At 46.3% G+C, this 25,498-nt stretch overlaps 1 protein-coding gene across 5 annotated transcripts in view; it reads left to right on the top strand.

Moving 5' to 3' along the window:
• Positions 1-25,498, top strand: part of LOC109897150 (glucosidase 2 subunit beta) — a 293,964-nt gene that overhangs the window by 181,598 nt on the left and 86,868 nt on the right. For 2 of the 5 annotated variants that reach the window (XM_031832599.1, XM_031832598.1), the window contains exon 11: positions 3,746-3,835. The exons of 1 other annotated variant lie outside the window; for it this stretch is intronic. In XM_031832599.1, the coding sequence (XP_031688459.1) occupies positions 3,746-3,835 (90 nt within the window). Of the gene's footprint in view, positions 1-3,745; positions 3,836-9,458; positions 9,885-25,498 lie in introns of those variants that run through there. 2 more of the 5 variants (XM_031832602.1, XM_031832601.1) reach the window with 2 other exon arrangements.

The raw sequence follows: 25,498 nt of genomic DNA, 5'->3' as shown, positions 1-25,498 counted from the left end.
GTACGCAAGTATAAACATCATGGGACCACGCAGCTATCATTCTGCTCAGGAAGGAGACGCGTTCTGTCTCCTAGAGATAAACATACCTTGGTGCGAAAAGTGCAAATCAATCCCAGAACAACAGCAAAGGACCTTGTGAAGATGCTGGAGGAAACAGGTACAAAAGTATCTATATCCACAGTAAAACGAGTCCTATATTGACATAACCTGAAATTCCACTCAGCAAGGAAGAAGTCACTGCTCCAAAACAGCCATAAAAAAGCCTGACTACGGTTTGCAACTGCACATGAGGACAAAGATTGTACTTTTTGGAGAAATATCTTCTGGTCTGATGAAACAAAAATAGAACTGTTTGGCCATAATGACCATCATTATATTTGGAGGAAAACCGAAGAAGGAAAACCAAGCCGAAGAACACCATCCCAAACGTGAAGCACGGGGGTGGCAGCATCATGTTGTGGGGGTGCTTTGCTGCAGGAGGGACTGGTGCACTTCGCAAAATAGATGGCATCATGAGGTTGAAAAAGTATGTGGATATATTGAAGCAACATCTCAAGACATCATGGTCGCAAATGGGTCTTCCAAATGGACAATGACCCCAAGCATACTTTAACTTGTGTCAAAATGGCTTAAGGACAACACAGTCAAGGTATTGGAGTGGCCATCACAAAGCCCTGACCTCAATCCTATAGAAATATGTGGGCAAAACTGAAAAAGTGTGTGCGAGCAAGGAGGCCTACAAACCTGACTCAGGTACACCAGCTCTGTCAGGAGGAATGGGTCAAAATTCACCCAACTTATTGTGGGAAGCTTGTGGACGGCTACCCGAAACCGAAGTTAAACCATTTAAATGCTTCCAAATACTAATTGAGTGTATGTAAACCTCTGACCCACTGGGAGTGAGAGGAGGCAACTCTGGGATGCTGGCCTTCTAGGCAGAGTTCATCTGTCCAGTGTTTGTGTTATTTTGCCCATCTTAATCTTTTCTTTTTATTGGCCAGTCTGAGATACGTCTTTTTCTTTGCAACTCTGCCTAGAAGGCCAGCATCCCAGAGTTACCTCTTCACTGTTGAAGTTGAGACTGGTGTTTTGCGGGTACTATTTAATGAAGCTGCTATTGAGGACTTATGAGGCGTCTGTTTCTCAAACTAGACACTCTAACGTTCTTGTCCTCTTGCTCAGTTGTGCACCGGGGCCTCCCACTCCTCTTTCTATTCTGGTTAGAGACAGTTTGCGCTGTTCTGTGAAGGGAGTAGTACACAGCGTTGTTCAAGATCTTCAGTTTCTTGGCAATTTCTCGCATGGAATAGCCTTCATTTCTCAGAACAAGAATAGACTGAAGAGTTTCAGAAGAAAGTTCTTTGTTTCTAGCCATGTTGAGCCTGTAATCGAACCCACAAATACTGATGCTCCAGATACTAAACTAGTCTAAAGAAGGCCAGTTTTATTGCTTCTTTAATCAAAACAACAGTTTTCAGCTGTGCTATCACAATTGTAAAAGGGTTTTCTAATGATCAATTAGCCTTTTAAAAATTATAAACTTGGATTAGCTAACACAGCGTGCCATTGGAACACAGGAGTGATGGTTGCTGATAATGGGCCTCTGTAGATATTCCATAAAAAATCTGACGTTTCCAGCTACAATAGTCATTTACAACATTAACAATGTCTACACTGTATTTCTGATCCATTTTATGTTTTTTTAATGGTCAAAAACAACGTGACCCTAAACTTTTGAATGGCAGTGTGCACACACACACACACACACACACACACACACACACACACACACACACACACACACACACACACACACACACACACACACACACATACACACACACACACATACACACACACACATACACACACACACACACACACACATACACACACACACACACACACACACATACACATACATACATACATACATACATACATACGTACACAATTGCCTTTGTGACCTTAGTGGGAGACCCCACTCCACCGTATCAGTCCAGAGAGAGTACCCGCCTCAACCAAAATGCATTAGCATTTGTGTATCATAAATATGGAAATGGAGCCTTTGCAAAGTGAGAGATAATGGGCTCCGTTCCTGTATTCTCGATTAGGGAGGGAATGCCAGTCTGCTTCGGCCTGATAATTGGTGACATTGCAATACCGAAACGGTCTGAAAGGGCACGTCATCTTCGTGTGTGTGTCATCTTCGTGTGTGTGTCATCTTCGTGTGTGTGTCATCTTCGTGTGTGTGTGTCATCTTCGTGTGTGTGTCATCTTCCTGTGTGTGTTATCTTCCTGTGTGTGTCATCTTCCTGTGTGTGTTATCTTCCTGTGTGTGTCATCTTCATGTGTGTGTCATCTTCCTGTGTGTGTCATCTTCCTGTGTGTGTCATCTTCCTGTGTGTGTCATCTTCCTGTGTGTGTCGTCTTCCTGTGTGTGTGTCGTCTTCGTGTAGCACCAATCCAGTCCCTCTAAGTTGGAGGTGTTAGAAGGGAGGTGAAAGTGACCAGAGGCCCTATATCCTTTTAATTTAATGCTAAACTATTTTGTCACTGACTTGCAACAAATGACCAAGATTTTTTTGGGGTGTAAGATGATGGATAAATGTAAAATGATTTATTTTGGTTATGACTTATTCTTCCCCTATTTATTAGTTTGTTTGAAATTGTATTTTTAAAGAAACAGCAAAGGCTACTTCAACTAGATATTATCATATATATAAATGTTATTATTATTATTTAATTATCAGAAGCTGGCATGTCAATTCAGCAAATGAGATTTTGTGGTGTGGGTAGGGTGCCAATGCTTTTAAGATTTTGTATTTTTTTTGCATTCTAATGAAACTGCATGAATAGCCAATCGGAAATGAAATGTGACAGAAATTAACAACATTGCAATCGTTTTTTACGTCCATTAAGTGACACATTTGTTCCAGTCTCTCTGATGTTCTTGATCTAAACGAAGTGTCTTCCGGAAGTTTCTTTCTTTAAAGAGCCAGGTCTTTTGATCTGTGTCTTTTGTACTTGGTATAATGTTAACTTACTGTATGTTGATGACAGCTTTGCACACCATCATCATCTCTCTCTTGTGGGGTCAAATCAGCAGCATACCACCCTGCATACCACTGCTGGCTTGCTTCTGAAGCTAAGCAGGGTTTGTACTGGTCAGTTCCTGGATGGGAGACCAGATGCTGCTGGAAGTGGTGTTGGAGGGCCAGTAGGAGGCACTCTTTCCTCTGGTCTAAAATAAATATCCCAGGGCAGTGATTGGGGATACTGCCCTGCGTAGGGTGCCGTCTTTCGGGTGGGACGTTAAACGGGTGTCCTGACTCTCTTAGGTCATTAACGATCCCATGGCACTTATTGTAAGAGTAGGGGTGTTAACCCCGGTGTCCTGGCTAAATTCCAATCTGGCCCTCAAAACCATCACGGTCACCTAATAATCCCCAGTTTACAATTGGCTCATTCATCCCCCTCCTCTCCCCTGTAACTATTCCCCAGGTCGTTGCTGTAAATGAGAACGTGTTCTCAGTCAACTTACCTGGTAAAATAACAGAGAAATAATATAAATTGGTTTCAATATGCTACTGCTAGAAATCGACCCTGTGTGTCCCATGTATAGAGATACATATGATTAATATTAGTGTTCCTCAAATTCATTCAGAGGTGTCTCAAATTAATACATGGGACTCGTTTCATTTAAGTCATTTTCTTTCTCTTTCAAATGTTTTCCCCCCCAAAGGGACCTAAGGGAGAAACTTTCCATAGACTACGGATCAGAGAGAGAGTTTCTATTCCTGCATAACCAATGTTTCCAGCTGAAGGTCTATGAGTAAGTACCTTTACACTTTAACCCTTAACTGCCCTCTGAGATTGTATCGTTGCATTATTTTTGGTTGGCAGCAACTTATAAACCCGTTACAGTGTAATGTAGAATGTAGAATGTAGAATGTAGAATTCTACCTTCCGTAGAAAACTGGTCTTTGGAATGGTGAAAGTATTGAATGGAACATTTATTCATGTCTTCGACCAGCAGATATACTTCATTGTCTGCATTCATTGAGTCCAACACTCAGTAAGGAAACTGTCTGTGGAAAAAGTATAATTGATATGGTCAATAGATGGTAGGTTGAAGGAAGTTCTACATTCTACATTCTACATTCCACATTCTACATTCTACATTCCACATTCTACATTCCACATTCTACATTCCACATTCTACATTCTACATTCCACATTCTACATTCTACATTCTACATTCTACATTCCACATTCTACATTCTACATTCCACATTCTACATTCTACATTCTACATTCCAACGTATACTGTACAATGAATATCCAACTGAAAGTGGCATTTCATACTAAAGGTGACCATAGAGCCTAGAGCCTCATTGTATTAAGAGATGATGTTAGGTGTGCTTCTGGACCAGGTATCTCTTGTAAAATAGATTGTTTATCTCAGTGAGACTAACCTGTATAAATAACGATGATATAAAAAATATATATTAAAAGAAAACACACCCGGTGGTTTGCAGGTTCGTCTTCCTACCTTGAAGACTTGTAGCGTTACCTTAGTCAACCTGAGCCAACTCAGGTAAATATCTTCTGTAGAACTGTAAATCACCCTGGAGGAGAAGCTAAGCGGCTAAATCAACTAAATTTAATCAACAGTACGGATTCTTTCACTTCCCTGCCTGTCTCCCTATGGCCCCAGTCTGTGTAGAATCTGTTCTCTTCAGAATGGCTTGCCAGCTGGAGTCTTCTGAGCCTGTGGGTGGTTGCAATTTTAAAAGATAGAAATAAAAATGATCTGAGATCTCGCTTCAAATACGTTCCGGGCCTTCTCGGAGTCTGTGGTTACCAATTCTCTCTCACAATACCAAGTGCACACTATCCCTCTCACACTACCAAGTCCACACTTTTGCTGCATTTACCGTGAAAATAATTATATTCTAAAATACTAGAAAATAATGTTTCAGACTTGGCTACTGCAACTTCTCTTCTTTTGCTATTCTACACGTAATACATGTTTACAGGATTCATCATGGCCTAGATACACAACAAATAGCTTTGTTTGTTTGTTCGTTTTTGCAGCCCCACTCAACCTCTCTATCTCTGTCCGTGTTTTCTTCATGTACATCTCCACACCCCACTTGAATTGTCTTAACTCAGTTCCACAGCACCAGACAGAAGTTGTGTGTCCAGTTGGCCTACTTCTCTCAATCACACACTCTACACCCCCGTAGCCGCTCTTTCCCAGGCCTAGAGCATCACCCCCCCCCCCCCCCCCCCCTTTTAGACACCAGAGAACATAGTCTCTACTAGCTCAGGGTCCTTAGCGACCCGCCAAACACCCAAGGTGACGTACCAGTCTCCCCTTTCCTTTTCCCTTGCCATGTGCCTTGAACCATGATCCTGAAAAGACGTGGCATTGATAGACACATAAACCCAGGGCCCTCTCGTCTCACTCCCCCATGCCCCCCGTGGACCCACAGCGTCGCTCCGAATCCTTTCCGATAACGGAAAGAATCTCTCCGTCTCTCCCACTTCTTGATCATCAGTAGAAGTCTTCTCTTTATCCACCTCCCTTGTGTTTAAATGGCCCATCCACCTCCCTTGTGTTTAAATGGCCCATCCACCTCCCTTGTGTTTAGATGGCCAATCCACCTCCCTTGTGTCTAAATGGCCCATCCACCTCCCTTGTGTTTAAATGGCCCATCCACCTCCCTTGTGTCTAAATGGCCCATCCACCTCCCTTGTGTTTAAATGGCCCATCCATCTCCCTTGTGTCTAAATGGCCCATCCACCTCCCTTGCGTCTAAATGGCCCATCCACCTCCCTTGTGTCAAAATGGCCCATCCACCTCCCTTGTGTCAAAATGGCCCATCCACCTCCCTTGTGTCTAAATGGCCCATCCACCTCCCTTGTGTCTAAATGGCCCATCCACCTCCCTTGTGTTTAGATGGCCCATCCACCTCCCTTGTGTCTAAATGGCCCATCCACCTCCCTTGTGTCTAAATGGCCCATCCACCTCCCTTGTGTTTAGATGGCCCATCCACCTCCCTTGTGTTTAAATGGTCCATTTACCTCCCTTGTGTTTAAATGGCCCATTCACCTCCCTTGTGTTTAGATGGCCCATCCACCTCCCTTGTGTTTAAATGCCCCATCCCACTCCCTTGTGTTTAAATGGCCCATCCACCTCCCTTGTGTCTAAATGGCCCATCCACCTCCCTTGTGTCTAAATGGCCCATCCACCTCCCTTGTGTTTAAATGGCCCATCCATCTCCCTTGTGTCTAAATGGCCCATCCATCTCCCTTGTGTCTAAATGGCCCATCCACCTCCCTTGTGTCTAAATGGCCCATCCACTTCCCTTGTGTCTAAATGGCCCATCCACCTCCCTTGTGTTTAGATGGCCCATCCACCTCCCTTGTGTTTAGATGGCCCATATACCTCCCTTGTGTTTAGATGGCCCATCCACCTCCATTGTTAAACACAAGGTGATTCTCTCTCTTGTTCTGAACAGCAGCCAATATTGGAGAGAAATGCCTGGAGCGGTAAAAGTGAGCTCTGGGAACCCATACACTGCCTATCTTTAATATAACTAACAGTTATTATTGAAATACATTGAATTCATTTCGTACTTGTGCGAGAGCGTTGGTGGAGGATCATTCTGAGACAATGATGGGAGCAGAACGAGTGGCTCAGTGTATTAGATAACCCTAATGGAGGACAGAAATGACAAAAGCTGATTGAGACACAGAACCCCACACAGACACACATTCTCTCTCTCTATCTCCCCTCCCCCTCGCTTTCTCTCGCATACATACATACATACTCTCCATCTCGCTCACAGTCACACACACACACACACACACACACACTCCACTCATACATACTCTCACACACAGACACTCAATTCAGCTCAGTTTACTCTTTAGATACTGTTCATAATAACTCAAGTCCTCCTTGTTGATTTGAAGAATGTTCAGTCTCAACTCCTCCTAGATTTGAAGAATGTTCGGTCTCAACTCCTCATTGATTTGAAGAATGTTCGGTCTCAACTCCTCATTGATTTGAAGAATGTTCGGTCTCAACTCCTCATTGATTTGAAGAATGTTCGGTCTCAACTCCTCATTGATTTGAAGAATGTTCAGTCTCAACTCCTCGTTGATTTGAAGAATGTTCAGTCTCAACTCCTTGTTGATTTGAAGAATGTTCAGTCTCAACTCCTCGTTGATTTGAAGAATGTTCAGTCTCAACTCCTCTTTGATTTGAAGAATGTTCAGTCCCAACTCTTCCTTGTTGTTTTGAAGAATCTTCAGTCTCAACTCCTCCTAGATTTGCAGAATCTTCAGTCTAGATTTGAAAAAGGTTCAGTCTCAACTCCTCCTAGATTTGAAAAAGGTTCAGTCTCAAGTCCTCCTAGATTTGAAGAAGGTTCAGGCTCAACTCCTCCTAGATTTGAAGAAGGTTCAGGCTCAACTCCTCCTAGATTTGAAGAAGGTTCAGGCTCAACTCCTCCTAGATTTGAAGAAGGTTCAGGCTCAACTCCTCCTAGATTTGAAGAAGGTTCAGGCTCAACTCCTCCTAGATTTGAAGAAGGTTCGGCGCAAATCCTCCTAATTTGAAAAAGGTTCAGTCTCCTTTGTTTGATCGTCTCGTAAAGTACGTCCATATGAATAATTTCCCCTGTTCTAGTTTCTTAGCCCTCTGTGATGTTAATCGAGGGAAAATATATTGATACTTGGATTTCAAAGGGAAACATTTCCTTTTGTTGTCGAACACTTTCAAGAAGACAGATTAATGGTGAGATTAGTAGTTGAATGCAGTATAGAGACGCACTTCAAATTGCCTTGATATAAATCAATTTCTCCACAGGCCGCAAACAACCCAAATCTGAGAAGTAGTTCTGTAGTTCTGTGTGAATCGTCATTAACTATTTACCAATACAACTAGGCCTACAGAAATGTTTTCACCTCTCTTTCTGCTAAATATTTATTTAAATGAATACAAATTTCGCAAAACACCCAACTCTAATAATCTCTGAACGTTTCACGCAAAAGAAAGTAAATTTTACGTACCTAAGTCAAGATTGTCACCAATAGTACGTGGCTCTGTGACGCCTCAGATATCGTCTCGGCAGCCGCAGTTGACGCAACTCAGCAAAGTGTGAAGGAGGACACCCCGTAATAAACCTCTCAGAAGTGGCGCTACCTACTGCCAAGTCTTAATACTGCGAGTGGATTTGTGGACGTTTCCCTCAAAGCAACTTTAAATTGAGGGCCTCGGATTTATGCAATACTGTCAGGTCGGATTCACTCAGCCTTCCAACTGTAGTGGCATTAGAAACTAGTTTGTTGAATGAGTCATGCCTTGTGACAGGAAGGAAGTGAAAAGAGAACGTTTAACACAACTCAATTGGCACTTCCCTGTCTTTAATATCACATATAGGTTTAACATAAAATAGGTTATTTTAGGGGTTCTTTTAGGGGGGGGGGGGAAGAAACACTATCGAAACCAATGCCTAGAGGGGACAATTTGAGATAGATGCAATGGAGCCAGTTCAAGCTGGCGTGCGTCGAGTGCTTGATGTGGCGACTGCCTCAGGAGTTACCAAGGCGATGTAAACAGTCTGTTAGAGCTCTGGAAGAACAAATCGAGGTTGGTAAAACCTCAGGGACCGACACATGCAGAGGATCTTGGTGTAATGTATACGTATTGTCATGATGTTAGGCATCATACATCTCAAGAGCGTTTTCTCCCCATTTTCTCAACAGTATCTTTCATGCCATGTTTGTTCCATTGCGGTTTTAGGGCTCAGAATTGAGGCGAGCCTCTGCGTGTTGATGTCAGGTGTCATGTCGAGGATACAGCTGCCTATGTGTGTATTATTTCTGGCAGACCTGGGTTCAAATAGTATCCAAAATAATACTTTTTTGTGCTTGATTGACATTTCCTGGCACAATGGGAACCAATAGAATTGTCCCTAAACCCCACTCACTACAGACAGGCTAGAGCAAATTCTCTAACTATTTGAAAGATTTCAAATAGTATTTGAACCCACCTCTGGATGGTATGATGCAGCAGGGATATACTGAACCAAAAAATATAAATACAACAGGCAACAATTTCAAAGATTTTACTGAGTTACAGTTCATATAAGGAAATCTGTCGATTGAAATATAACATTTTATTGTGCCCCGGCACAAGGTGCACCTGTGTAATGATCATGCTGTTTAATCAGCTTCTTGATATGCCACACCTGTCAGGTGGATGGATTATCTTGGCAAAGGAGAAATGCTTACTAACAGCGATGGAAACACATTTGTGCAAAACATTTGAGGATGAAATAAGCTTTTTGTGCGTATGGAACATGTCTGGTTTCTTTTATTTCAGCTCATGAAACATGAGACCAATACTTTACATGTTGCATTTATATTTTTTTGTTCAGTGTAGGTGTGGAGAGGAAGCCAGAAGGCCTGAAGCCCAGTCCATCATAATATGAACGAGTTTGACGACAACAGCTGGGTCGGTTACTGCAGATCCACGCCTTGCAGAGCCAGCTCTTTGTCACACTCGGCTGCTTTTGAAATTATGATAGATGTGGCAGGGACAATGTCGTTAAAACGAATGCATGAATTTCAGCATTAATGTTAATAAGTTACCCCGGAAATTAATTCATTTCAAAGGTCACATTTGGTCGATTGTCAATAGGAAGAGGGTTCTCTTACGCACTCAGGCACATCCACTAATCAAGTAGTTGACCGCAGGATTGATGTCATAGAGAATAATACATCTTCAATCAGGGGGCTGAAGGTGAAATGACTGTCTGAATTGCTCTGTTTAATAACTGCTATTAAAAGTTATCTCCTCGTTAGACTATGCCTCTGCATAAATGTCCTGGAAAATAGCGCAATGGAAAACAGCAGTGCAACACTTTTCCTACGTCCAAGTAGTCTTACATGATTTCCTGTCCTCTTCTTCTTCTCCATGACCACTGATCCCCTTGATTGGTGAAAATAATAGGGTGGGCCCCCTGTCCAGAAACAACCCACTAGCCCCCATCCCCTGTCCAGAAACAACCCCCTAGCCCCCATCCCCTGTCCAGAAACAACCCCCTAGCCCCCATCCCCTGTCCAGAAACAACCCCCTAGCCCCCATCCCCTGTCCAGAAACAACCCCCTAGCCCCCATCCCCTGTCCAGAAACAACCCCCTAGCCCCCATCCCCTGTCCAGAAACAACCCCCTAGCCCCCATCCCCTGTCCCCTCTCCAGACACAACCCCTAGCCCTATCCCCCATCCCCTGTCCAGAAACAACCCCTAGCCCCCATCCCCTGTCCAGAAACAACCCCTATCCCCCATCCCCTGTCCAGAAACAACACCTATCCCCTATCCCCTGTCCAGAAACAACCCCTATCCCCATCCCCTGTCCAGAAACCACCCCCTAGCCCCCATCCCCTGTCCGGAAACAACCCCCTAGCCCCCATCCCCTGTCCAGAAACCACCCCCTAGCCCCCATCCCCTGTCCAGAAACAACCCCTATCCCCCATGCCCTGTCCAGAAACCACCCCCTAGCCCCCATCCCCTGTCCAGAAACCACCCCCTAGCCCCCATCCCCTCTCCAGAAACAGTCCCTATCCCCCATCCCCTGTCCAGAAACCACCCCCTAGCCCCCATCCCCTGTCCAGAAACAACCCCCTAGCCCCCATCCCCTGTCCAGAAACAACCCCTATCCCCCATCCCCTGTCCCCTCTCCAGAAACAACCCCTATCCCACATCCCCTGTCCAGAAACAACCCATATCCCCCATCCCCTGTCCAGAAACAATCCCTAGCCCTATCCCCCATCCCCTGTCCAGAAACAATCCCTAGCCCTATCCCCCATCCCCTGTCCAGAAACAACCCCAAGCCCTATCCCCCATCCCCTGTCCAGAAACAACCCCTAGCCCCCACCCCCTGTCCAGAAACAACCCCTAGCCCTATCCCACATCCCCTGTCCAGAAACAACCCCTATCCCACATCCCCAGTCCAGAAATAACCCCTAGCCCTATCCCTCATCCCCTGTCCAGAAACAACCCCTTGCCCTATCCCCCATCCCCTGTCCAGAAACAACCCCAATCCCTCATCCCCTGTCCAGAAACAACCCCTAGCCCTATCCCCATCCCCTGTCCCGAAACAACCCCTATCCCCCATCCCCTGTCCAGAAACAACCCCTTGCCCTATCCCCCATCCCCTGTCCAGAAACAACCCCAATCCCTCATCCCCTGTCCAGAAACAACCCCTAGCCCTATCCCCATCCCCTGTCCCGAAACAACCCCTATCCCCCATCCCCTGTCCAGAAACAACCCCTAGCCCTATCCCACATCCCCTGTCCAGAAACAACCCCTATCCCCCATCCCCTGTCCAGAAACAATCCCTAGCCCTATCCCCATCCCCTGTCCAGAAACAATCCCTAGCCCTATCCCTCATCCCCTGTCCAGAAACAACCCCTATCCCCCATCCCCTGTCCAGAAACACCCCCTAGCCCTATCCCACATCCCCTGTCCAGAAACAATCCCTAGCCCTATCCCCCATCCCCTGTCCAGAAACAATCCCTAGCCCTATCCCCCATATCCTGTCCAGAAACAACCCCTAGCCCTATCCCTCATCCCCTGTTCAGAAACAACCCCTAGCCCTAATCCCTGTCCCGAAACAATCCCTAGCCCTATCCCCTGTCCCAAAACAATCCCTAGCCCTATCCCACCCTCCCTGTCCCGAAACAACCCCTAGCCCTATCCCCTGTCCCGAAACAATCCATAGCCCTATCCCACATCCCCTGTCCAGAAACAACCCCTAGCCCTATCCCCTATCCCCTGTCCCGAAACAACCCCTAGCCCTATCCCCCATACCCTGTCCAGAAACAACCCCTAGCCCTATCCCCCATCCCCTGTCCAGAAACACCCCCTAGCCCCCATCCCCTGTCCAGAAACAACCCCTAGCCCCCATCCCCTGTCCAGAAACAACCCCTATCCCCCATCCCCTGTCCAGAAACAACCCCTAGCCCCCAACCCCTGTCCAGAAACAACCCCTAGCCCCCATCCCCTGTCCAGAAACAACCCCTAGCCCTATCCCTCATCCTCTGTCCAGAAACAACCCCTAGCCCCCACCCCCTGTCCAGAAACAACCCCTATCCCCAGCCCTAGCCCCCATCCCCTGTCCAGAAACAACCCCTATTCCCCATCCCCTGTCCAGAAACAACCCCTAGCCCCCAACCCCTGTCCAGAAACAACCCCTAGCCCCCATCCCCTGTCCAGAAAGAACCCCTAGCCCTATCCCTCATCCTCTGTCCAGAAACAACCCCTAGTCCCCACCCCCTGTCCAGAAACAACCCCTAGCCCTATCCCCCATCCTCTGTCCAGAAACAACCCCTAGCCCCCATCCCCTGTCCAGAAACAACCCCTAGCCCCCATCCCCTGTCCAGAAACAACCCCTAGCCCTATCCCCTGTCCCCTCTCCAGAAACAACCCCTATCCCCCATCCCCTGTCCAGAAACAACCCCTAGCCCTATCCCACATCCCCTGTCCAGAAACAACCCCTATCCCCATTCCCTGTCCAGAAACAACCCCTAGCCCTATCCCACATACCCTGTCCAGAAACAACCCCTATCCCCCATCCCCTGTCCAGAAACAACCCCTATCCCCCATACCCTGTCCAGAAACAACCCCTAGCCCTATCCCTCATCCCCTGTTCAGAAACAACCCCTAGCCCTATCCCCCATCCCCTGTCCAGAATCAACCCCTATGCCCCATCCCCTGTCCAGAAACAACCCCTATCCCCCATCCCCTCTCCAGAAACAAACCCTAGCCCTATCCACCATCCCCTGTTCAGAAACGACCCCTAGCCCTATACCCTGTCCAAACACAAACCCTAGCCCTATCCCCCATCCCCTCATCCAGAAACAACCCCTAGCCCTATCCCCCATCCCCTCGACCAGAAACAACCCCTAGTCATATCCCCCATCCCCTGTCCAGAAACAACCCCTATCCCCCATCTCCCGTCCAGAAACAACCCCTATCCCCCATCCCCTGTTCAGAAACAACCCCTATCCCCCATCTCCCGTCCAGAAACGACCCCTAGCCCTATCCCCGATCCCCTGTCCAGAAACAACCCCTATCCCCAATCCCCTGTCCAGAAACAACCCCTATCCCCCATCCCCTGTCCAGAAACAACCCCTAGCCCTATCCCCCATCCCCTGTCCAGAAACAACCCCTAGCCCTATCCCCTGTCCCCTCTCCAGAAACAACCCCTATCCCCCATCCCCTGTCCAGAAACAACCCCTAGCCCTATCCCTCATCCCCTGTCCAGAAACAACCCCTAGCCCTATTCCCCATCCAGAAACAACCCCTATCCCCTGTCCAGAAACAATCCCTAGCCCTATCCCCCATCCCCTGTCCAGAAACAACCCCTAGCCCTATCCCTCATCCCCTGTTCAGAAACAACCCCTAGCCCTATACCTTGTCCAGACACAACCCCTAGCCCTATCCCCCATCCCCTGTCCAGAATCAACCCCTATCCCCCATCCCCTGTCCAGAAACAACCCCTGTCCCCCATCCCCTCTCCAGAAACAAACCCTAGCCCTATCCCCCATCCCCTGTTCAGAAACGGCCCCTAGCCCTATACTCCGTCCAAACACAAACCCTAGCCCTATCCCCCATCCCCTCGTTCAGAAACAACCCCTAGCCCTATCCCCCATCCCCTGTCCAGAAACAACCCCTATCCCCCATCTCCCGTCCAGAAACAACCCCTATCCCACATCCCCTGTTCAGAAACAACCCCTATCCCCCATCTCCCGTCCAGAAACAACCCCTAGCCCTATCCCCCATCCCCCATCCCCTGTCCAGAAACAACCCCCATCCCCCATCCAGAAACAACCCCTAGCCCTATCCCCCATCCCCCATTCCCTGTCCAGAAACAACCCCTTGCCCTATCCCCCATCCCCTGTCCAGAAACAACCCCTAGCCCTATCCCCCATCTAGAAACAACCCCTAGCCCTATCCACTCTTATTTCTCTCTTATGGTAGAGAAATTTAAATTAAATTATCTGGCAACAGGTCGGGTGGACATCCCTGCAGTCAGCATGCCAATTGCACATTCTTTTAAAACTTGAGCCATCTGTGGAATTATGTTGTCTGACAAAACTGTACATTTTAGAGTGGCCTTTTATTGTCCCCAGCACAAGGTGCACCTGTGTCTTGTTTAATCAGGTTCTCGATAGGCCCACCTGTCAGGTGGATGGATTAACTTAGCAAATGAAAAAATGCTCACTAACAGGGATGTGAACAAATCTATTCACCAAATTTGTGAGAAAGAAGCTTTTTGTGCGTATGGAACATTTCTGCAATCTTTTATTTCTGCTCATGGAACATGGGACCGAAACGTCTATTTTTGTTCAGTATAGAAAGGATTTGATAGGTAAAGGCAATATGCAAAAACAATCCCACTATCAGAGGGCAAGGTGGAGCTGCTACCATATTGTTTATACATAGCCAGTTATTATCTACATATCATAGGACTGGGTGGAGCTGCTATCATATTGTTTATACCTATCTAGTTATTATCTACATATCATAGGACACTCTAGACCCAAACTGCTACAGACCTATATCTATCCTACCCTGTCTTTCTAAGGTCTTCGAAAGCCAAGTTAACAAACAGATTTCCGACCATTTCGAATCCCACCGTACCTTCTCCGCTATGCAATCTGGTTTCAGAGCGGGTCATGGGTGCACCTCAGCCACGCTGTTCAGCAACGCTCAAGGTCCTAAGCGACATCATAACCGCCATCGATAAGAGACATTACTGTGCAGCCATATTCATCGACCTGGCCAAGGCTCTCGACTCTTGTCAATCACCACATTGTTATTGGCAGACTTGACAGCCTTGGTTTCTCAAATGATTGCCTCGCCTGGTTTACCAACTACTTCTCTGATAGAGTTCAGTGTGTCAAATCGGAGGGCTTGCTGTCCGGACCTCTGGCTGTCTCTATGGGGGTGCTACAGGGTTCAATCCTCAGGTCGACTCTCGTCTCTGTATACATCAATGATGTTGCTCTTGCTGCTGGTGATTCTCTGGTACACCTCTACGCAGACGACACCATTCTGTATACTTCTGGCCCCTCTTTGGACACTGTGTTAACTAACCTCCAGACCAGCTTCAATGCCATACAACTCTCCTTCCATGGCCTCAAACTGCTCTTGCAGGCAGGGAAAACTAAATGCATGCTATTCAACCGATCACTGCCCGCACCTGCTCGCCTGTCCAGCATCACTACTCTGGACGGCTCTGACTTAGAATACGTGGACAACTACAAATACCTAGGTGTCTGGTTAGACTGTAAACTCTCCTTCCAGACTCACATTAAGCATCTCCAATCCAAAATTAAATCTAGAATCGGCTTCCAATATCACAACAAAGCCTCCTTCACTCATGCTGCCAAACATACCCTCGTAAAACTGACCATCCTACCGATCCTCGACTTCGGTGATGTCATCTATAAAATAGCCTCCAACACTCTACTCAACAAACTGGATGCAGTCTATCACAGTGCCATCCGTTTTGTCGCCAAAGCCCCATATACTACCCACCATTGCAACCTGATTGCTCTAGTTGGTTGGCCCTCGCTTCATACTCGTTGCAAAACCCACTGGCTCCAGGTCATCTACAATTCTCTGCTAGGTAAAGCCCCGCCTTATCTCAGCTCACTGGTCACCATAGCAGCACCCACTCGTAGCACGCGCTCCAGCAGGTATATCTCACTGGTCACCTCCAAAGCCAATTCCTCCTTTGGTCGTCTTTCCTTCCAGTTCTCTGCTGCCAATGACTAGAACGAACTGCAAAAATCTCTGAAGCTGGAGACTCATATCTCCCTGACTAGCTTTAAGCACCAGCTGTCAGAGCAGCTCACAGATCACTGCACCTGTACATAGCCCATCTACAGTAGGGCAAAAAAGTATTTAGTCAGCCACCAATTGTGCAAGTTCTCCCACTTAAAAAGATTAGAGAGGCCTGAAATTTTCATCATCGGTACACTTCAACTATGACAGACAAAATGAGAAAAAAAATCCAGAAAATCACATTGTAGGATTTTTTATGAATTGATTTGCTAAATTATGGTGGAAAATAAGTATTTGGTCAATAACAAAAGTTTATCTCAATACTTTGTTATATACCCTTTGTTGGCAATGACAGAGGTCAAACGTTTTCTGTAAGTCTTCACAAGGTTTTCACACACTGTTGCTGGTATTTTGGCCCATTCCTCCATGCAGATCTCCTCTAGAGCAGTGATGTTTTGGGGCTGTTGCTGGGCAACACAGACTTTCAACTCCCTCCCAAGATTTTCTATGGGGTTGAGATCTGGAGACTGGCTAGGCCACTCCAGGACCTTGAAATGCTTTCATAGTTGAAGTGTACCTATGATGAAAATTACAGGCCTCTCTCATCTTTTTAAGTGGGAGAACTTGCACAATTGGTGGCTGACTAAATACTTTTTTGCCCCACTGTATATCCCATCACAACATCCCATTATTGATGGGGCATTGTGTGTATATATATATATATATATACAGTAGAAGAAAAATATGCTACTAACGCTTCTAATAAATACTACAGTTCTACAAAGGGAATACTTGTATATGATGTGTTTGGGTGGTGCAGTGAGGTGTTCAGAGTCACTTTGATACAAGAGTTGTTATGGGACTTTTCACATCTCCTCTTGAAAGTCATCAACTTCTTTGTATCCAAGCGGTTTTGTGTGTGAGAGAAAGACCAAAATGCTATTACACATTCATGGGCAATCGTTGTGTACTGTCCTACCGTAGCAGCATGGTGTAGAATTTGAGACAACCCACAAACACATGTTAGCTAGCTAGTTAGCTACAACACACAGGTATAGCTACTCCAAGATTAATATGAGTCATCTCACAAACACATGTTAGCTAGCTAGTTAGCTACAGCACACAGGTATAGCTACTCCAAGACTAATATGAGACATCTCACAAACACATGTTAGCTAGCTAGTTAGATACAACACACAGGTATAGCTACTCCAAGACTAATATGAGACATCTCACAAACACATGTTAGCTAGCTAGTTAGATACAACACACAGGTATAGCTACTCCAAGACTAATATGAGACATCTCACAAACACATGTTAGCTAGCTAGTTAGCTACAACACACAGGTATAGCTACTCCAAGACTAATATGAGACGTCTCACAATCACATGTTAGCTAGCTAGTTAGCTACAACACACAGGTATAGCTACTCCAAGACTAATATGAGTCATCAAGACAAAGTCATTCCTTTACTCTCTGCCATTATCATCAAAAATATATCCAGTTTTGTTCCTAATGAGAGGCACTGGGCCTAGGTAGGCTAGTTAGCTAGCTAGCTATAACGTTAGACTACAGTACATGTTAGGTGTAGCAAGTACACCGCTAGCTAGATAAACATGGCTAGCTTGCCTTGTAATGGTACTATTCAATCACCAAATTGTACTGAACAACACTGCCTCGTATCATTTTTTTTTTTTAAGTGTGCTTATATTGCTAGCTAGCTACCGACAGCAAAACAACTTTACTCGTTTGTTATTGGTCCTCCTGAGTCCTGAGTCCAGCTGGTCTAGGCTGCTGCCGCTGCTTGCTGGTCTCGCAGTTCTTTTTCTTGCTGCCTCAACTCTTCTTCGGTGTATTCCAGCTCAAATAAATAGGACTGTATGTTCCTATGGAAACGTACAAATAAATGCTGTCGTCCATCTCTTCTTGGAAAGAGGAATTAAAAGAAACAAACCATTGTAATTATTTAGCCGTCTCGGATAGACAAGTCGATGGTAAAATAACTTACATGAACCTGTAAACTAGTACCTCCCCCGTTTTTGGAAAAGCCTGCCATCAAGAGTTTGAACAAGATAGTAGGGCTCCCATCAGGCTTTAGTCTTTACAAAACCAGGAAAAATTAGTCAACCTAGATATCCTGCAATGTGCTTGGCAGATAGGAACATTGTTGAGGCAAGTCCAATGACTCTATTGAACAAGGACAACAATATCTACTCGCTGCTGGCGTGATCGTGCCATCGGGCGAAACACAAAGACCACAACAAACAATTGTTACAAAACATGACAAACATATTTTTTTAGATCAGACAGCAGGCTCAATCAACCAATGACGTCATTGGTCGAACTCTCCCGATGCGAAACAATACAGCTATAGTGCATAATTGTGTCTGAAACACCTCTCGTCACTCTCATGTAGGGAGACTGAAACACCTCTCGTCACTCTCATGTAGGGAGACTGAAACACCTCTCGTCACTCTCATGTAGGGAGACTGAAACACCTCTCGTCACTCTCATGTAGGGAGACTGAAACACCTCTCGTCACTCTCATGTAGGGAGACTGAAACACCTCTCGTCACTCTCATGTAGGGAGACTGAAACACCTCTCGTCACTCTCATGTAGGGAGACTGAAACACCTCTCGTCACTCTCATGTAGGGAGACTGAAACACCTCTCGTCACTCTCATGTAGGGAGACTGAAACACCTCTCGTCACTCTCATGTAGGGAGACTGAAACACCTCTCGTCACTCTCATGTAGGGAGACTGAAACACCTCTCGTCACTCTCATGTAGGGAGACTGAAACACCTCTCGTCACTCTCATGTAGGGAGACTGAAACACCTCTCGTCACTCTCATGTAGGGAGACTGAAACACCTCTCGTCACTCTCATGTAGGGAGACTGAAACACCTCTCGTCACTCTCATGTAGGGAGACTGAAACACCTCTCGTCACTCTCATGTAGGGAGACTGAAACACCTCTCGTCACTCTCATGTAGGGAGACTGAAACACCTCTCGTCACTCTCATGTAGGGAGACTGAAACACCTCTCGTCACTCTCATGTAGGGAGACTGAAACACCTCTCGTCACTCTCATGTAGGGAGACTGAAATACCTCTTGTCACTCTCATGTAGGGAGACTGAAACACCTCTCGTCACTCTCATGTAGGGAGACTGAAACACCTCTCGTCACTCTCATGTAGGGAGACTGAAACACCTCTCGTCACTATGTAGGGAGACTGAAACACCTCTCGTCACTCTCATGTAGGGAGACTGAAACACCTCTCGTCACTCTCATGTAGGGAGACTGAAACACCTCTCGTCACTCTCATGTAGGGAGACTGAAACACCTCTCTGCACTCTCATGTAGGGAGACTGAAACACCTCTCGTCACTCTCATGTAGGGAGACTGAAACACCTCTCGTCACTCTCATGTAGGGAGACTGAAACCACCTCTCGTCACTCTCATGTAGGGAGACTGAAACACCTCTCGTCACTCTCATGTAGGGAGACTGAAACACCTCTCGTCACTCTCATGTAGGGAGACTGAAACACCTCTCGTCACTCTCATGTAGGGAGACTGAAACACCTCTCGTCACTCTCATGTAGGGAGACTGAAACACCTCTCGTCACTCTCATGTAGGGAGACTGAAACACCTCTCGTCACTCTCATGTAGGGAGACTGAAACACCTCTCGTCACTCTCATGTAGGGAGACTGAAACACCTCTCGTCACTCTCATGTAGGGAGACTGAAACACCTCTCGTCACTCTCATGTAGGGACTGAAACACCTCTCGTCACTCTCATGTAGGGAGACTGAACACCTCTCGTCACTCTCATGTAGGGAGACTGAAACACCTCTCGTCACTCTCATGTAGGGAGACTGAAACACCTCTCGTCACTCTCATGTAGGGAGACTGAAACACCTCTCGTCACTCTCATGTAGGGAGACTGAAACACCTCTCGTCACTCTCATGTAGGGAGACTGAAACACCTCTCGTCACTCTCATGTAGGGAGACTGAAACACCTCTCGTCACTCTCATGTAGGGAGACTGAAACACCTCTCGTCACTCTCATGTAGGGAGACTGAAACACCTCTCGTCACTCTCATGTAGGGAGACTGAAACACCTCTCGTCACTCTCATGTAGGGAGACTGAAACACCTCTCGTCACTCTCATGTAGGGAGACTGAAACACCTCTCGTCACTCTCATGTAGGGAGACTGAAACACCTCTCGTCACTCTCATGTAGGGAGACTGAAACACCTCTCGTCACTCTCATGTAGGGAGACTGAAACACCTCTCGTCACTCTCATGTAGGGAGACTGAAACACCTCTCGTCACTCTCATGTAGGGAGACTGAAACACCTCTCGTCACTCTCATGTAGGGACGAAACCCTCTCGTGACCTAGGAGACTGAAACACCTCTCGTCACTCTCATGTAGGGAGACTGAAACACCTCTCGTCACTCTCATGTAGGGAGACTGAAACACCTCTCGTCACTCTCATGTAGGGAGACTGAAACACCTCTCGTCACTCTCATGTAGGGAGACTGAAACACCTCTCGTCACTCTCATGTAGGGAGACTGAAACACCTCTCGTCACTCTCATGTAGGGAGACTGAAACACCTCTCGTCACTCTCATGTAGGGAGACTGAAACACCTCTCGTCACTCTCATGTAGGGAGACTGAAACACCTCTCGTCACTCTCATGTAGGGAGACTGAAACACCTCTCGTCACTCTCATGTAGGGAGACTGAAACACCTCTCGTCACTCTCATGTAGGGAGACTGAAACACCTCTCGTCACTCTCATGTAGGGAGACTGAAACACCTCTCGTCACTCTCATGTAGGGAGACTGAAACACCTCTCGTCACTCTCATGTAGGGAGACTGAAACACCTCTCGTCACTCTCATGTAGGGAGACTGAAAACACCTCTCGTCACTCTCATGTAGGGAGACTGAAACACCTCTCGTCACTCTCATGTAGGGAGACTGAAACACCTCTCGTCACTCTCATGTAGGGAGACTGAAACACCTCTCGTCACTCTCATGTAGGGAGACTGAAACACCCTCTCGTCACTCTCATGTAGGGAGACTGAAACACCTCTCGTCACTCTCATGTAGGGAGACTGAACACCTCTCGTCACTCTCATGTAGGGAGACTGAAACACCTCTCGTCACTCTCATGTAGGGAGACTGAAACACCTCTCGTCACTCTCATGTAGGGAGACTGAAACACCTCTCGTCACTCTCATGTAGGGAGACTGAACAACCTCTCGTCACTCTCATGTAGGGAGACTGAAACACCTCTCGTCACTCTCATGTAGGGAGACTGAAACACCTCTCGTCACTCATGTAGGGAGACTGAAACACCTCTCGTCACTTCTCATGTAGGGAGACTGAAACACCTCTCGTCACTCTCATGTAGGGAGGACTGAAACACCTCTCGTCACTCTCATGTAGGGAGACTGAAACACCTCTCGTCACTCTCATGTAGGGAGACTGAAAACACCTCTCGTCACTCTCATGTAGGGAGACTGAAACACCTCTCGTCACTCTCATGTAGGAGAGAAACTGAAACAACCTCTCGTCACTCTCATGTAGGGGAGACTGAACACCTCTGTCACTCATGTAGGGAGACTGAAACACCTCTCGTCACTCTCCATGTAGGGAGACTGAAACACCTCTCGTCACTCTCATGTAGGGAGACTGAAACACCTCTCGTCACTCTCATGTAGGGAGACTGAAACAACCTCTCGTCACTCTCATGTATGGGAGACTGAAACACCTCTCGTCACTCTCATGTAGGGAGACTGAAACACCTCTCGTCACTCTCATGTAGGGAGACTGAAACACCTCTCGTCACTCTCATGTAGGGAGACTGAAACACCTCTCGTCACTCTCATGTAGGGAGACTGAAACACCTCTCGTCACTCTCATGTAGGGAGACTGAAACACCTCTCGTCACTCTCATGTAGGGAGACTGAAACACCTCTCGTCACTCTCATGTAGGGAGACTGAAACACCTCTCGTCACTCTCATGTAGGGAGACTGAAACACCTCTCGTCACTCTCATGTAGGGAGACTGAAACACCTCTCGTCACTCATGTAGGGAGACTGAAACACCTCTCGTCAATCTCATGTAGGGAGACTGAAACACCTCTCGTCACTCTCATGTAGGGAGACTGAAACACCTCTCGTCAATCTCATGTAGGGAGACTGAAACACCTCTCGTCAATCTCATGTAGGGAGACTGAAACACCTCTCGTCACTCTCATGTAGGGAGACTGAAACACCTCTCGTCACTCTCATGTAGGGAGACTGAAACACCTCTCGTCACTCTCATGTAGGGAGACTGAAACACCTCTCGTCACTCTCATGTAGGGAGACTGAAACACCTCTCGTCACTCTCATGTAGGGAGACTGAAACACCTCTCGTCACTCTCATGTAGGGAGACTGAAACACCTCTCGTCACTCTCATGTAGGGAGACTGAAACACCTCTCGTCACTCTCATGTAGGGAGACTGAAACACCTCTCGTCACTCTCATGTAGGGAGACTGAAACACCTCTCGTCACTCTCATGTAGGGAGACTGAAACACCTCTCGTCACTCTCATGTAGGGAGACTGAAACCACCTCTCGTCACTCTCATGTAGGGAGACTGAAACACCTCTCGATCTCATGTAGGGAGACTGAAACACCTCTCGTCAATCTCATGTAGGGAGACTGAAACACCTCTCGTCACTCTCATGTAGGGAGACTGAAACACCTCTCGTCAATCTCATGTAGGGAGACTGAAACACCTCTCGTCACTCTCATGTAGGGAGACTGAAACACCTCTCGTCACTCTCATGTAGGGAGACTGAAACACCTCTCGTCACTCTCATGTAGGGAGACTGAAACACCTCTCGTCACTCTCATGTAGGGAGACTGAAACACCTCTCGTCACTCTCATGTAGGGAGACTGAAACACCTCTCGTCACTCTCATGTAGGGAGACTGAAACACCTCTCGTCACTCTCATGTAGGGAGACTGAAACACCTCTCGTCACTCTCATGTAGGGAGACTGAAACACCTCTCGTCACTCTCATGTAGGGAGACTGAAACACCTCTCGTCACTCTCATGTAGGGAGACTGAAACACCTCTCGTCACTCTCATGTAGGGAGACTGAAACACCTCTCGTCACTCTCATGTAGGGAGACTGAAACACCTCTCGTCACTCTCATGTAGGGAGACTGAAACACCTCTCGTCACTCTCATGTAGGGAGACTGAAACACCTCTCGTCACTCTCATGTTGGGAGACTGAAACACCTCTCATCATTATGTAGGGAAACTGAAACACCTCTCATCATTATGTAGGGAAACTGAAACACCTCTCATCACTCATAATTATGTAGGGAGACTGAAACACCTCTCATCACTATGTAGGGAGACTGAAACACCTCTCATCATTATGTAGGGAAACTGAAACACCTCTCATCACTATGTAGGGAGACTGAAACACCTCTCATAATTATGTAGGGAGACTGAAACACCTCTCATCACTATGTAGGGAGACTGAAACACCTCTCATAATTATGTAGGGAGACTGAAACACCTCTCATCACTCATAAGTATGTAGGGAAACTGAAACACCTCTCATCACTCATAATTATGTAGGGAGACTGGAACACCTCTCATCACTATGTAGGGAGACTGAAACACCTCTCATCATTATGTAGGGAGACTGAAACACCTCTCATAATTATGTAGGGAGACTGAAACACCTCTCATCATTATGTAGGGAGACTGAAACACCTCTCATCACTCATAAGTATGTAGGGAGACAGGAACACCTCTCATCACTATGTAGGGAGACTGAAACACCTCTCATAATTATGTAGGGAGACTGAAACACCTCTCATCATTATGTAGGGAGACTGAAACACCTCTCATCACTCATAAGTATGTAGGGAGACTGAACACCTCTCATCATTATGTAGGGAGACTGAAACACCTCTCATCATTATGTAGGGAGACTGAAACACCTCTCATCATTATGTAGGGAGACTGAAACACCTCTCATCACTCATAATTATGTAGGGAGACTGAAACACCTCTCATCATTATGTAGGGAGACTGAAACACCTCTCATCACTCATAAGTATGTAGGGAGACTGAACACCTCTCATCATTATGTAGGGAGACTGAAACACCTCTCATCATTATGTAGGGAGACTGAAACACCTCTCATCATTATGTAGGGAGACTGAAACACCTCTCATCACTCATAATTATGTAGGGAGACTGAACACCTCTCATCATTATGTAGGGAGACTGAAACACCTCTCATCATTATGTAGGGAGACTGAAACACCTCTCATCATTATGTAGGGAGACTGAAACACCTCTCATCACTCATAATTATGTAGGGAGACTGAAACACCTCTCATAATTATGTAGGGAGACTGAAACACCTCTCATCATTATGTAGGGAAACTGAAACACCTCTCATCATTATGTAGGGAGACTGAAACACCTCTCATCACTCGTAATTACATAAGGAGACTGAAACACCTCTCATCACTCATAATTACATAAGGAGACTGAAACACCTCTCATCACTCATAATTACATAGGGAGCCTGAAACACCTCTCATCACTCATAATTACATAGGGAGACTGGAAAAATACCCCAAATACTGTCTAGTGTTGAAGTTTCCTTTTAAGGACAATTATATACACATCTTGGTGTAAATGTCATTTTTAGTCATTCGAAGACAGATTGTGGAAAACTATTCTTGGCACCATAGTTTCTAGAGACTTGGTTGGATATGTGTGTTGCTGTCATTTCTATTCAAAGGGAAGTCTGTTTTTATTTGAATCCCCAGAGGTGTATGTATGATAGTGGATTAATTTAGTTATAGGGCAGGTAAATTTAGATTTTATTATATAGCTGTTGAAAAGATAAGAGCTGAAAGTACATAGGCTTACTTAGGATTGTTTATTTCAAATCCAACTTTATTTGCCACATGCGCCGAACACAACAAGTGTAGACTTCACAGTGAAATGATTACTTACAAGCCCTTAACCAACAATGCAGTTCAAGAAGAAGAAAATATTTACCAAGTAGACTAAAATAAGAAGTCACACAATAAGAATAACAATAACGAGGCTACATACAGGGGTCACCGGTACCGAGTCAGTGTGCAGGGGTACAGGCGAATTGAGGTAATCTGTACATGTAGGTGGGGGTGAAGTGACTATGCATAGGTAACAAACAAACAGCGAGTACCAGCAGTGTACAAGAGGGGGGGTTAATGTAAATTGTCCGGTGGCGATTTGAATGAATTGTTCAGGAGTCTATTGGCTAGAAGCTGAGAGTAGAATGCTGTTGAGGAGCCTTTTGGTCCTAGACTTGGCCCTCCGGGACCGGTTGCTCTGCGGTAGCAGAGAAAACAGTCTATACCTTGAGTGACTGGAGTCTCTGACAATTTTATGGGCTTTCCTCTGACACCGCCTATTGCATAGGTCCTGGATGGCAGGAATCTTGGCCCCAGTGATGTATTGGGCCGTTTGCACTACCCTCTGTAGTGCCTTACGGTCAGATGCCGAGCAATTGCCAGGCAGTGATGCAA

This window comes from Oncorhynchus kisutch, linkage group LG9 (assembly GCF_002021735.2).
Source record: "Oncorhynchus kisutch isolate 150728-3 linkage group LG9, Okis_V2, whole genome shotgun sequence".
NCBI lineage: Eukaryota > Metazoa > Chordata > Actinopteri > Salmoniformes > Salmonidae > Oncorhynchus > Oncorhynchus kisutch.
The sequence above is the reverse complement of the archived record's forward strand: the minus strand, read 5'-3'. Positions and strand labels throughout refer to the sequence as shown.